The sequence below is a fragment of the Nelumbo lutea genome, chromosome 5 (assembly GCF_056320005.1).
Source record: "Nelumbo lutea isolate HS-2025 chromosome 5, American lotus-T2T, whole genome shotgun sequence".
Taxonomy (NCBI): Eukaryota; Viridiplantae; Streptophyta; class Magnoliopsida; order Proteales; family Nelumbonaceae; genus Nelumbo; species Nelumbo lutea.
The window spans coordinates 80,271,656-80,284,770 of record NC_142688.1 but is presented as its reverse complement, the minus strand read 5'-3'; the positions used below and the strand labels follow the sequence as shown (position 1 = coordinate 80,284,770).

At 39.3% G+C, this 13,115-nt stretch overlaps 1 protein-coding gene across 5 annotated transcripts in view; it reads right to left on the bottom strand.

The window, feature by feature from the left end:
• Positions 1–13,115, bottom strand: part of LOC148853056 (Tetratricopeptide repeat (TPR)-like superfamily protein) — a 128,879-nt gene that overhangs the window by 39,512 nt on the left and 76,252 nt on the right. For all 5 annotated transcript variants that reach the window (XR_016099545.1, XR_016099544.1, XM_088946349.1 and 2 more), the window contains exons 8-11: positions 9,913–9,982; positions 4,505–4,567; positions 3,177–3,248; positions 2,978–3,079 (exon numbers count right to left, since the gene is read on the bottom strand). Coding sequence is in view for 3 of the 5 variants with exons in the window: in XM_088946349.1 (XP_088802475.1) it covers positions 2,978–3,079; positions 3,177–3,248; positions 4,505–4,567; positions 9,913–9,982 (307 nt within the window). In the remaining 2 variants the exon portion in view is untranslated. The remainder of the gene's footprint in view (positions 1–2,977; positions 3,080–3,176; positions 3,249–4,504; positions 4,568–9,912; positions 9,983–13,115) is intronic.

The following is a 13,115-nucleotide window of genomic DNA, read 5'->3' as shown; positions in this document are numbered from 1 at the left end:
ATGGGGAAGTTGGGCCCCCTTAAAAGTAGTACAAAAAAACTAGAGAAGACTGATCCTACATGGTCATTGGATGGTTGGTGAGTTTTATGCTTCCACATATCAGTAAGCATTATCTTTGGATGGATTCAACTAGGGAGATATGGGATAATATCGCTGAACATACTCATAGAAGATGAATGTGGCTAGGGCATACAAACCTGAAGGATTAAGGGAATAATCTAAGGTAGGAGCAGAAAACATTGGTGGTATATTATTCTATGTTGAAATTGTTGTTGAGTTGGGCCGACTTCTAGTTATTGGGCCCAGTTATTTAGCTCTTATTTTTTAAGTTGTTAATTTCAGAAGTTGTTGGGCTGTAGGCCCATTAGCTTATGTTTTTAAGTTGACTGTTCAGCTACTTTAGTAGCCGCCCTACTAAGGGCGTTCTTGTAATCTCTTATTCTTTTAAGTATAAAATATTGTTAGACAGTTTTGTATGCCCTTAGCTTCAATCTGATTTGATGTACTTTTGACATGTAGTGTAAATAAATAAAGTGCATGTTTGATTCATGTTGTATGGTATGATTCTGTGTAAGACCCTAAAACTGGACACTTAATGAGACTCGTCTTAGTTTTAAATGTTCATAGCCATTGGATAAGTCTGGGGAGATTTATCCTGCCAAGGCTGATACTGGTGTGCTGCCAAGTGTTAGGATGGCCTATCTTGGCCACCAGGGTAAGACCCAAGGCACGTGCAGTATGGGATTACTCGAATCCTTGAACCGGACCAGATTTCCAGTAGTGCCTTGGACCTTAGAGAGAGATGGGCAAAACTGGAAAGTTACACCTGACCCCTAGACTCGACTATGATACTTCACTAGGTGTCGGATTGGGTTGTCTTTGATATGCCAATCAGTGAGATCCTTAGCGGTGGTCAAAACCTAGGCATGTTGGGGCAGTCAGAGAATTCATCTGAGTGGGTGATCATAGTGACAGGATCAGCCCCTTTGTCAGACAAAGGTAATGATCGGGAATGCACTCTCTTTGATGGAAACCAAACTGCCAACAGTTGATTTCAATCGTTGGAATTTTGTTTTGCAAAATTTATATATATGATATATAATTAAGTATGGTTTCAAAATGTTTGCAAATGGTTTTAATTCCCAGGATCTATGTGAGTAGAGAGTGCAGCACTATTCCTTGCAGCCGAGGGAGAGGTCCTCTCTTGTCGGGTAGTGCTTGATCATTATGGGCTGAGAGGTTAAGTGTAAGGCCATTTAGGATAATACCTGATGGGTTAATCTTGCACCTGCCCACAATCCCTGGGCTTTTATAAGATGGCTTGGCCCAGGGACCACTTAGTATAAGTGTTGGGCCCATAGGGTCCATGTGATGGACTCAGGGGTTCACTGGGTTTTTTAGTGAATTCGGCTAGGCCTTGTAATAAAGGTTGGGCCGAACTCATGTGGCTGGTGTGTAGATCAATGCTTGGGTCTCACGCCATACAAAGAAGCCCAACTGGGCAGCAGGTTGGAAACCAATTGAGCAACGATCACTTAATGGGCCAAAAGCCCATTTCGAGCTGGGCTGATATGATCACCCACATATGGGGCGGATCTGAGATTAAGGTTAGCAAAGGGATTGGGCCTTTAACCTAATTCACTCCAAGAGACCAAATTCGAATCAGATTTGAATATGGTAATCTCCTGATAAAATCAGGAGTAAGCTAACCTAATCTGCATATAGGATTAAGATCATCCCCTATCCAGATGCTGATTTGGATTGGGATAACTCCTAATAGGATTAGGAGATTTCTTAATCAAGAAGAAAGAGGAGAAATCAAAAGAGGATTAACAGAATTCGAACCTAGGGTTTTGTGAAAGAAATCTTCCTGCGAATTGAGATAGGATCTCATACACTCCAGAGAGAAGAGAAGCAACCTTCGCCATCTTCATCTCAGGAGTTCTCCTCCAGCCGCCACCATTCTCTGAAAAGATTCGATCTTTGAAGAAAAGAAATCAACAAATCAGTTCTTGATATCAGTTTTGCAGAAGGAACTAAAAAGATTCGGTGCTCAGTGTTTCCAGAGGATTCTTGTGAAGGATTCAGTGTGTAGGACGCACTCTGCTGGTTCCGTTCCACAGATTGCTGTGTCATCTTCAGTAGGAGCGGATCTTGGTGTCCTCTTTGGGCGTGAACACCAACTTTGAGAGACACTGCTTCTCTGGATCAGGTATAATTCCTCCCTTGTCTCTTGGTTCAGATCTGGTTCGATTATGGTTCAAGTAGGATCCTTGAATATTGTATTCTAAATTTAGGGAATATGATTCCCAATTGGAAGAAGGTAGGAAAATTTTTGAAATTTGCCCACCCTTCCTTTCATTGCCTCAAAGCAACATTTAGCAGATATTTTGACCAAGGGTGCCCCTAAGGCAAGGCTAGAGTGCTGTAAGCAAGCTGAGCATGATTGATATCTATGCTCAACTTGAGGGGGAGTGTAGAAACGATGTGGGTCTTAGTCCTTTTATTTTATGGGTGCAGTCATTAGTATGTAATGTTTTCAGTTTTTGGGCCTTAGTTTATTGGGCCAGCTCCCTTTCTTTTATTGTCTATTTAGTAGCCACCCAATCGAGGCACTTTATTCATTGTACTTGAATTTTACAAATCAGATTTGATCAACTCTATTCTTTCTTCGCTTTCTTCCCTTCTCTTCTTATTCCTCTTCTGAACTCTCTTTTTTCCATCTTCTTCTTCCTTTTTTGATTTTTTTTTCAAAACTTGTGCAGGTGTGATTTACAACTATTTCATATAACCTTTCTTTGTATCTTTTTTTTTATTTTAACGGGTTTTTTTTCGTTATTGAAAATAAATTTCTCCACCCACATATTAAGAAATAATGATGATAAAAAATAAAGTTTCAATAGAAAAAGCATCTTGAATTTGAAAGAGAACTAACAACTTTTTAGTTTCATTTATTGTTTCATCAGAAATTACTAACCGATGCAGAACTCCTATAGGCAGATGCACTTCCCTCAAAATCCTTGAGCTCAAACTTAACCTCTCCAAGTAAACGATAAGCATCAGGATCATTAGGCTTTTGCTGAAGAACACAGTAACAAAATTGTTCATTCAAAATTTTCTTGGAACATATTAATTAAAGCAATTAAATTCAAAAGAACATAAAAGCAGGGTAAAACCTTAGTCAAATCCTCAAGCAAGGAGGCTGCTCGATTATACTCCCCTAATTCTGCAAGTGTCACTGCAGCTCCCTATAGAGCCACTATTAAATAAAGTTAAGTGGACAAACAAAAAATATGTAGAAATCAAGACAAAGACAAAGACAAAGATAACTAAAAAAAGTTTTTCCCGAGAAAATAAAGAAAACTTGCAAAAGGAAGTTCACTGCCCAAAACCAATGGCCTACACAAATAATGAATGGAAGGCCAAGTCTAGTTACTGAAAGCTAACCAAGCAACATACAATTTTACCCAATTCAAGAAATCAGAGGACCCATGTTCTATCATCATCAATGACACCTCTCCCAATAAGGCCAGCAGCTATGTAATTGCCATGATCCCAATGTCCATATATAAAAGATATACAGTCTAGCCACCAAGAAAAACCTCTGAAGAAATTGGCTGACAACCACAGACCATAATCCATCCCATCATCCTCACATTCTACCATGATCCTCTTAAAAACAATGGAAGGAGCCACTTTTAACCCCATGCAAATGATCTTCTCTAACTGCATTTACAATAACAATAGGGCTAGAAAAGTGTATGCATCCATCTACATGTCAAAAAACTCACCAATATCAGATAGCAATGAATTACCAACAGGCTGTTTATTAGGAGCTATTGCTTGGTGCAATGGTAAAATATCAGACTGACAAGCATGAGAATGTGGGTTTGAGTCTGATAGCAGCTTTGTGCACGAAGAAAAAAGAAAAGAAACACAAACACACACACACGCACACACACAGAGGTTATGTTTACATTCAGTCTACCCCTCCCAAGACCCCAGATAGTTGGGACCAATATTAGGTAATGGCCTTTTGATAGGTGTCCAACAGAACAACTGTCAAAGTTGAATTTGATGTAGTCAGAAGGTGAGACTTTCCTGGATGGATAGCTCATGCAGGAAATTTAGAAAAGATAAGCCTCTCTGTTAATGAGTTCACAAAAATGCATCTAAACACCTCCAGAGAAGCGGTCCTGTGTGCCTTCTAAATACAAATAGAGTAAATCATTCTTTCTCTTTCCCCATAAACACCAGAAAGAACCAAGAAGACAACTTCATGAGTTTTCCGTTCATGCTGAAAGCACTGACACATCATAATCATAAGCTCTAGAATGTCCTTAGGGTGGAAGAAAAAGCAAATAACCCCTCTTAAAGTACAGAACTTGTAGACTAAATACATCAAGGATTTACAGTATTAGGGACTGTTATGATATGAGTGAGGGTCTGGTCACGTGGAAAATATTAATCAAAACAAATTTCAAAAGTTTAGGATGAAACTCACTTCGAGGGCAGTTGCATCTTTTGGAGAGATGCTAAGTGTTGCCTCAAATTGTTGCAGCCTAGTCTGATAAATAAGAAATAAGAAGTATTAGTGACTTTTTATAACACCCTTTATTTTACAAGGTAATAACAAATATAGGACCCAAATTCCAAAATTTGGAACAAAAGTTTTCATGTAAAATGACAGAACACAGAAGAAAAGCAAAAGCATACATCAGACTGGATGAAGGCAAATTTGAGATAAATGCACATGTGCATGTACCAACCTAGCTGTTTCTTATTTTTCTTTTATTCACTTTTTTGGTGCGTCCACAGGGAAGGGAATGATGAGTTTGTGTTTTTTAATGGCAAAGATACATTCATACATATAGGACTATTGTTCAGGATACTGGTGAGATTTAGCAAAATTTCCCCAAAATCTCCCCAGTTCTTTAGGCAGATTTTGACATGGAAGAACCTTTTGGTCTTTGTACTTCAGCTGAAAATAGAAGCCCAATCAGGGGTTATTTTGTAATTTTACCATTTAATATAAGTTGATGAAAGTGGGACATAAGAATCAAGAGAGATTTTTCTTACAAGTCAAAACCCCATTATTTCTTTCTTTTCTTTTTCTTCTTCTTCTCTTCTGACAATTTTCTCTATTTTTCCCATTTTCTCTTACATAATATATTCGACAACTTTGTTTCAAAGCACATCTGAGATTAAGAGGAGTGTTTTCCTTCTATTTGCGACTGACAGGGGGCCCTGCTAACATCAGCACACCGTTGATCGATATCAGCAATCCATATGGCCAACAGCAACTTGGAACAAAAGTTATATAAGTTGGTACATCCTGATTTTATATGAATTTTGGTATAAATAGTTCAGTGTTTGGAGATCATTAGAGTATTTTTCCTGCAATTTTAAAATGAAAATTTAAGATTTAAAAGTTTCATCTTGTCTGAGTGATTGAGGACTTATTAGGCAACGAAATCGGTTGTGTTTGGTCGATATTATATTTGTTTATCATTAGAAAGCAGTTGCATATCTGTTGATCATTAGGGAAAAACAAAATAACATTAGAAAGCCTGCCCGTGCCTTAGCGGGCCTGCCTAGACTCGTGCCACAGGCCATGCCCGGGCTTGAGCTTATAGGGGGGTTCTAGGCCAGGCAGGCAAGACCCACCTAGAACCGCATGCTGGCACGACATGGCCCACTAAGACACGGGCGGCCCACAAAATCGTGTCGTGCTGGCACGACCCACTTTACACCTCTAGCCACCAGGGGCACTATGGTCTTTTATGTTCTTTTATGTTATTTTGTGTTGCCTTAACATATAAATAAAAAATCTGGTGCTACCAACAAGCTTTTTGACTCTCCAATCATTATTTCTCCCTTCCTCTCTTCTCTCCTTCTCTTCTCTCTTCTTCCTCATTCCTTTTTTGAGATTGGGCTGATAACATTTGTTTTATTTATAAAGTTTAGTTAGAGATTTATTGGGCTCAAGGCCCATTAGTTTATGTTTAATTAAGAGTATTTACTTCTGTTTTAATAATAGCTTACTTACTAAGGGTATACTAATCATTGTATTCAATTTTATTTAAGATATTGAAAGGGGCGGCCAGATCTGATTTTTTGGCTTCTCCCCACTCTCTTCAACCTCTCTCTCTTCTTCTCTTCTCTGCACAATATTTTCTTCTCTTTATCACAGATTTCAAATCAGATCAGATCCATTTACATCAAATTAGTAGACCCAAAAGCAACTCTTTTAGGTTGTCCTTGGCTTTGTCTAGGAGTACCTAGCAGATATATTCCATTTGCCTCATGGCCACTCCCAATCACTTTCTGAAACTTTCAGGTCCTGAAAAACACAATAAAAAGGGAAAAAAGGTTACACTACAGTTTAAGGATTTAGTTAGGCTACTTATTGACATCAAATTAGTATGTTGTTTAGGGACATGAAGGACAAAAGTAAGGGAAAGGGAGTTTGTGGCCTTGATAACCCCCTTGCCAGAGATAGGAGCAAGAGACCCATCGACTAGGGTAATCTTATCACGGCCAAAAAGTACGTCATAAGAGCTAAACATGGTAGAAATGCTGGTCATATGATCAGAAGCACCTGAATCAATAATCCAAGGGATCCTACGATTACCTGAGATGGTTGCATCGTTGGCAATAGCACATATACCTGAATGAGCAAATGTAGACATTGTTGGATTGCCTGAAGAGTTGGAGGAGGTGGCGGATCATCCTCCCATATTTCTCATACTCTGCCTTCATAACCGCTAACTGCTCACTAGCAGCTTTCTCATCTGTGCCACTCCTTCCATTATATGACACTATAGCTGCATAGGCACTCCTTGTCTTCCCATTTTCGACCTTTTAAAAACGGGGTGGAAGAAGGTCTGGATGTAGCTTCCAACATTTATCCTTTGTATGTCTTGGTTTCTTACAATATTCACATATAACCTCGTTCCCTGTACCACCTGTAGTCATCTTAGGTTTCAACCCCATATTAGCAAAATGGTCAACTAGAATAGTCCCTTGAACCTGAACCATCCTCCTGCTCTCCTCACTGCTCACCATGGCATAAGCGTGAGGCAAAGATACATTGTCTTTAGCTAGGCTGTTTTGTTTGATAACATCAAATTCTGGATTCAACCCTGTTAGAAATTCAAAAATCCTATTCCTCTCAACTAATTTCCTCTGTCTCTGCATCATTTGTACTTTCCCAGACAACTGTTTCCATGAGATCTATCTCTTGTCACAAGGATTTTAGCATTGAGAAGTAGATTGCTAGAGGTTTCTCCCCTACCTTAGATTGTTCACATCACTTCTTAACTTATAAGCCCTGGCTACATTCAGTTTTTGTGAATAGGTTTCAGCAACACTATCCCATATTTCCTTAGTAGAACTCATCCACAAATAGTGCTGACTAATTTGCGGTTGTATCGAATTCACTAACCACCCAATAACAGTGTAATTCTCTTGCAACCATTTCTCATAAGACGGGTCATCTTCCTTTGGTGCTTTCTTGCTCCCAAAAATATATCCCCACTTGCCTCTACTACAAACAGGTATTTTTACTGATTGTGATCATGCTAGAAAGTTAGTCCCATCAAGCTTGACTATGGTCACAACCAATAAAGAGTCTACAGGTGCTCCCGGAACATGTCCGAACTCTGAGCCCATCTTATTTTCAATTCCAGAAGCATTTATCTTCCTTAAACAACTCCCAAAACAATTTTAGATGACAAATAAAGAAGACAGGAAATAACATACACCAAGTACTAACCTTCACAGATCCCTAACAGCCAACTACGTCTCACCCAAAACCTGGGAGAAATAGAAAAAAAGGCAGTTGCTCCCTGTAGGGTTCACAGAACTGTGCAAAGCTTAGATCGATCTTCAAGGTAATCAAAAAGATCCCCTTCAGCCACTAAGCGCCAAGGTGACACTTCCTGTGGGACCCGCAATCAGAACTCTCCAATTGATTAGGGTTTTTTTTTGGGCAAAACCAAAAACTATTAAAAAGAGGGGGATATCCTTCCCTTTTTTTCTCCAAGAAACCACTACCGGCTGGGCTGAATATCTTTCTTCAATTAATCATTTGATTCATCTCTCCAAAAGAAAGAAAAGGGGGCCTGCTTTGATACCAAGAAGAAAAACAGTCCCAAGGAATAAGAAAATTGATTAAAAGGAAGAAATCAAAGGAGATAGCAGCAGCAAGAAGAAGAAGAAGAAGAGTTCGGTTGTGAGAAGGGTGAAGAGAAGTCTTGTTCGTACAACTCCTCCTTCCCCTAATCTTTTCATTAAGAATTAATCACTAATTTCTGAAATCACAAGTAGGCCCTTAATTGGGCGGCCAGCTAATTAAACAAAATAAAAAGAGTTTAACAGGCCCATTAACAAAAAAATAGAACAGAAATATAAAGATAAGTAACAACTGTGGCTTATGGGCCATTCGGCCCATCTTCTCTACATGCATAACCCCAGGACCACACAATTTGAGGTTGCCAAGAGGATTTATAAGTACCTTAAGAAGTTTCTAGGAGCTAGTTTGTTGTTCCAGCAGCATGGGGATTTGATAGTTGAAGTGTATACAAATGTTGACTAAGCAAGGGCAATAGATGACATAAAATCTACCAGTGGATATTGAACTTTTGTGGGAGGAAACTTAGTCACATGTAGAAGTAGAAAACAGAGTGTGGCAGCTAGGTCCAGTGTAGAAGCAAAGTATAGAGCTATGTCCCATTGAGTTGCAGAAGTTATGTGGACAAAAAACTTGTTAGATGAACTGCGGATTACAGTCAATAGTCCTATGTCACTGTATTGTGACAATAAGGCTGCCTGCTGCCATCAATATCACAGCCAACCCAGTCCTCCATGATAGAACAAAACAAATTGAAATGGACAAACATTTTATTAGGGAGAAACTTTAAGTGGAGAAGTGTGCACTCCATATGTGAGATCTACACCAAAGAGCAACTTGTAGACAACTTCACAAAGGGCCTTCATCATTTGTGACACAGTCATCACTGAGACTTCCAACCTCATCTGAATTCCCATTTCTCAGATCTAAGCCCTGTATTCCATCCTCACCGGCTTTCAGAACTTCACAGACCAATCCTGTTGCCTATAGAGGCAACCAATTTCAGATCATCTTAAGTTGAAGTTTGAAAGGATGCAGCATTGAAAATCCTCACCCAGGTCACAATGGAGCAACCCAACCATTGTTCCAAGGCCCACCCTCAATGCTATGAGAAATATCATTTCAATAGATTCTGGATCAAATGTTATTGGTTACTCTTTATGAATACAGTTATTAGCTTTGGTGCAAGAAGTAATTTGGAAAACATCTGAGCCCCAAAACATAATTGTGAAGGGGGATTGAAGCATGTAAGTGGGCTGGATGATAACTAACAACCAAGGCTTCTGACAGTACAGGTATTTAAAGAGGGAGATTAAATTCTAGACAAGGGAGCTGAATGCTATATACAGCTGGATTACCAGATCAACAAACTCATTAGCAGATTCACTGGCCAGGCAAGGAGAAACAAAGGAAAGATTGTTTCAGGGTCAATGTAATGTAGAGTAATATAAACACAAAAATCAGGTGTAGAGAACATGTATACATAGGTAAACAACCATTGGCATGCTAGCATATTGTAAAACTTATTCCATCAATAATTTTAACAAAATTTCAGTTACTTTTCAAGAAAAAGAAATATTCACATAAACGTTAATATAAAAGAAATTTAAAAGAAGATCCAGAGGCTTCAAAAGGAAATAAAATCCAAACATGCCAAGCTGCAAAAACCATTTTATTACCTTGGGTGCCAAAATCTAACCACTCCAGCTGAAATGTCTCAGATTCTTCCAAAGTTGAAACTATACAAGCTAAGAATTTCTTATTTCAAAAAAGTTTACCTGAAGTTTTACTTTCTCTTCTTTCGTAAGTTTGTTTTCAACAACTGAAGTCTCCTCTGTGGGACTAACACTAACAAATGAAACATCGTGTCTTTGTCAAATTGCAAAAAGCTACATGGTGCCCAAGCTTTCAAAATGTAAACAGCCATCAACCACTTAAAAAGAATAAATAGTGAAGCCAATGTTTCAACATATAGGATAACATGCCAATAAGAACAATTTTTTTTTTGATGAATAATTAGAGATTTATTAAAACTTTATGTATAGACTTTAGAATCGCCCCTTAGAGAGGCACAAGCTGCTACCTCTCATACAAGTAAAAGCATATTACAATTGTGCCCTGAATAGACTAGATCTGTTCGCCCCTTGTTTGGCCAAGGCATCCGACATCCCATTTGCTGATCTTCTCACCCATTGTATCCTTAAATTCATATTCCTGGTTAGTCAAATGATTTTTTTCATTTCACTCCTGTAGCACCACATTATAGACTCTGGGTTCCTTAGCCATTCTACCACCACTTTTGAACCCCCTTCTATCACCACATTTGTCAAATTCAGCTCACTATCTGAACCCCTTGAATTGCAGCAAGCAATTCAGCTTTGAGAGAGTCCTCCATACCCACAGGGCCAGAAAACATTGCTATAATTTTACCTTCTCCATCTCTCACCGCCCCTCCAATTCCACATGGGCCTGGATTACCTCGCCTACTCCCATCAAAATTCAGTTTAACAAAACCACCAGTTGGTGGTGTCCAGACCACCACCACTCTGTCCTTTCTCTTAGAACTTTTAGCGACTATCCCCCAATTCCTCCAAATATCATCAAAGGAGAACTGGGAGAACAACTTCAGAGTCTTGATCCAGTGGATCACCCTAACCATCACACAAATCCTGATTTCTTGCTTCTCTCCTTCTCTGAGAAGATTCTTGCATTTCTCTCTTCCCAAATAGTCCAAACCAAGGCTGCTCTGACACATCTCCACATTATCCTCCCTCTCTTCTTAGGCCAAGTAAAACAGGATGGATCAAATAGCATAGTAACCTCCGTAGGTAACGTCCACCTGCACCCAAACAACGAAGAAAACCAAAGCCAAAATTCTGCAACAAAGGGGCAGGAAATTGGTAAGTGACAACAACTCTCATTACTGGATTTGCATAAGACACCAGTTTGGGGAGAGGCACGGATTAGGTCTTCTCTTTCGAAGCAGGTCCACAGTATTTATCTTCTCATGAACTACTTCCCTGCAGAAAGCACTTTCCTTGGTTGGAATGGGTCTACACCAAAACTCTTTGACTGGAAAGGAAGGAAATGAGGAATCACAAAATGTCTTTAACAAAGAAGCACAAAAGAACAATCCCTTAGGGTTGGGGGCCCAAATCCGCTTATCAGATTTACCGGGTTCCAAGTAAACATTTTGAAGGAGTTGTAGCATGTCCGAACAAGCCAAAATTTCGTTATCCCTAAGACCTCTACGGAATCCAAAGTCCTAATTGAGCTCCACAGGATTTGAAGAGGAAACAACAAACCTTGAAACAAACTCATTTTTATACAAAGAAACCAAGTAAAAAGCGGGGAAATTTTCCATTAACGGACGAGAACCAATCCAAATATCCTCCCAAAATTTAACAGAAGTCCCAGAGCATACATCAGACCTGATGAAGCGGAGAAAGTGAGGTAGGATGTTGTGAATAGCTTTCGAAGGCGAGGCCAGAGTAGCTCCATTAGATACACTTGCATCCCAACCTTCCATGTATGCTAGCAATTACTTCATGCCACAATCTGCCCCTTTCCACTGACCACCTCCAAAGCCATTTCCCTAACAGAGCCTCATTCTTTTTCTCCACTCTACCAATACCCGATCCGACTTGTTGAAGATTTCTACACACAATCTCCCTTTTAACCAAATGATCCATCCTTCCATCGCCCAGCTCCCACAAGAAGTCTCTCATAACCTTCTCAATTCTCTTGGCTTCTTTTTGGGGGATTCTAAACACTGATAGGAAATAGATTGGTAGGTTAGCAAGTGTGGATTTGATCAAAGTAATCCTTCCTCCCAACGATACATAATTCCTCCTCCAAGCTGCCAATTTCTTTGCACATCTCTCCACTATGGGGTTCCAAAACCTACTTTACATACGATTTGCACCTAGAGGAAGTCCTAGGTAGGTTAACGGCCAACTAGCAATAGAACACTCCAAAATATTTGGAGTCCGTTGTTCACTTAGGTCAACGGCTGTTGTTCTCTTAGGTCAATGGCCAACGGCCAACTCTTATCCAAATTGATTTTCATATTAGAGATAAGCTCAAAATTCTTCAACACCTCCTTCAAATTCCTTACCAAATTTTGTTGTCCACCCGCACAGAAGATTATGATATCATCAGCAAACTACAAATGAGTAATTGGGACCTGTTTCTTCCAACCTTCCACCTTTTTGTTAAAGTCTCCCTATCGGCCTTTAAAATCATTCTATTAAACACATATGCTACTAGGGTAAAAAGAAAGGGTGAGAGAAGATCAACTTTTATCAAGCCCCAACGAGTTGGAAAGAAATCTCTGACAATCCCATTAACCAAAATAGAGTAGTGGCAAGATTTAACACAACCAAAGATCCATTTACACCATCTCTCCCCAAAGCCACAATTTTCATCACCTCAATAAGGAAGGTCCAATCCACCTTGTCATAAGCTTTCTCTAGGTCCAACTTACAGACAAAGCCTTTCCCCCTTGATCTTTTCAAATCCTCTACACATTCGTTAGCAACTAGAATCTGATCAGCTATCTGCCTCCCTTGAATAAAAGCCCTTGATTGTTTGGTTCTCTGCAAATTCCTTGAAGACCTCAATCAAGTCATCTCTTACAACTTCCTAGCAATCCTAGTAAAAGGCCTAAGCCATCTAGTACTGGGGCTTTGGATCTATCCATTGAGAAAAGACCTGTTAATGGGTCGAGTAGCCCGACGGGCCAGCCCGACCATATCTAAGTCGGGCTTGGACAAGATTTTATGCCCGCAGGCTCGAGCTAGGGCCCAACTTGATAATGTATTATATTAATAAAAATATATTTTATACAATAAAAAAGCATATATATAATAAATTTTTCTTCTCTTTTTTCAAGTAATAATGAGACTATTCATTATTTTTTAGGTTTCAAGGTCTTTTAGTATAAATAAAACAGCTTTTAATTGAATTAAAAGGGAAAAAA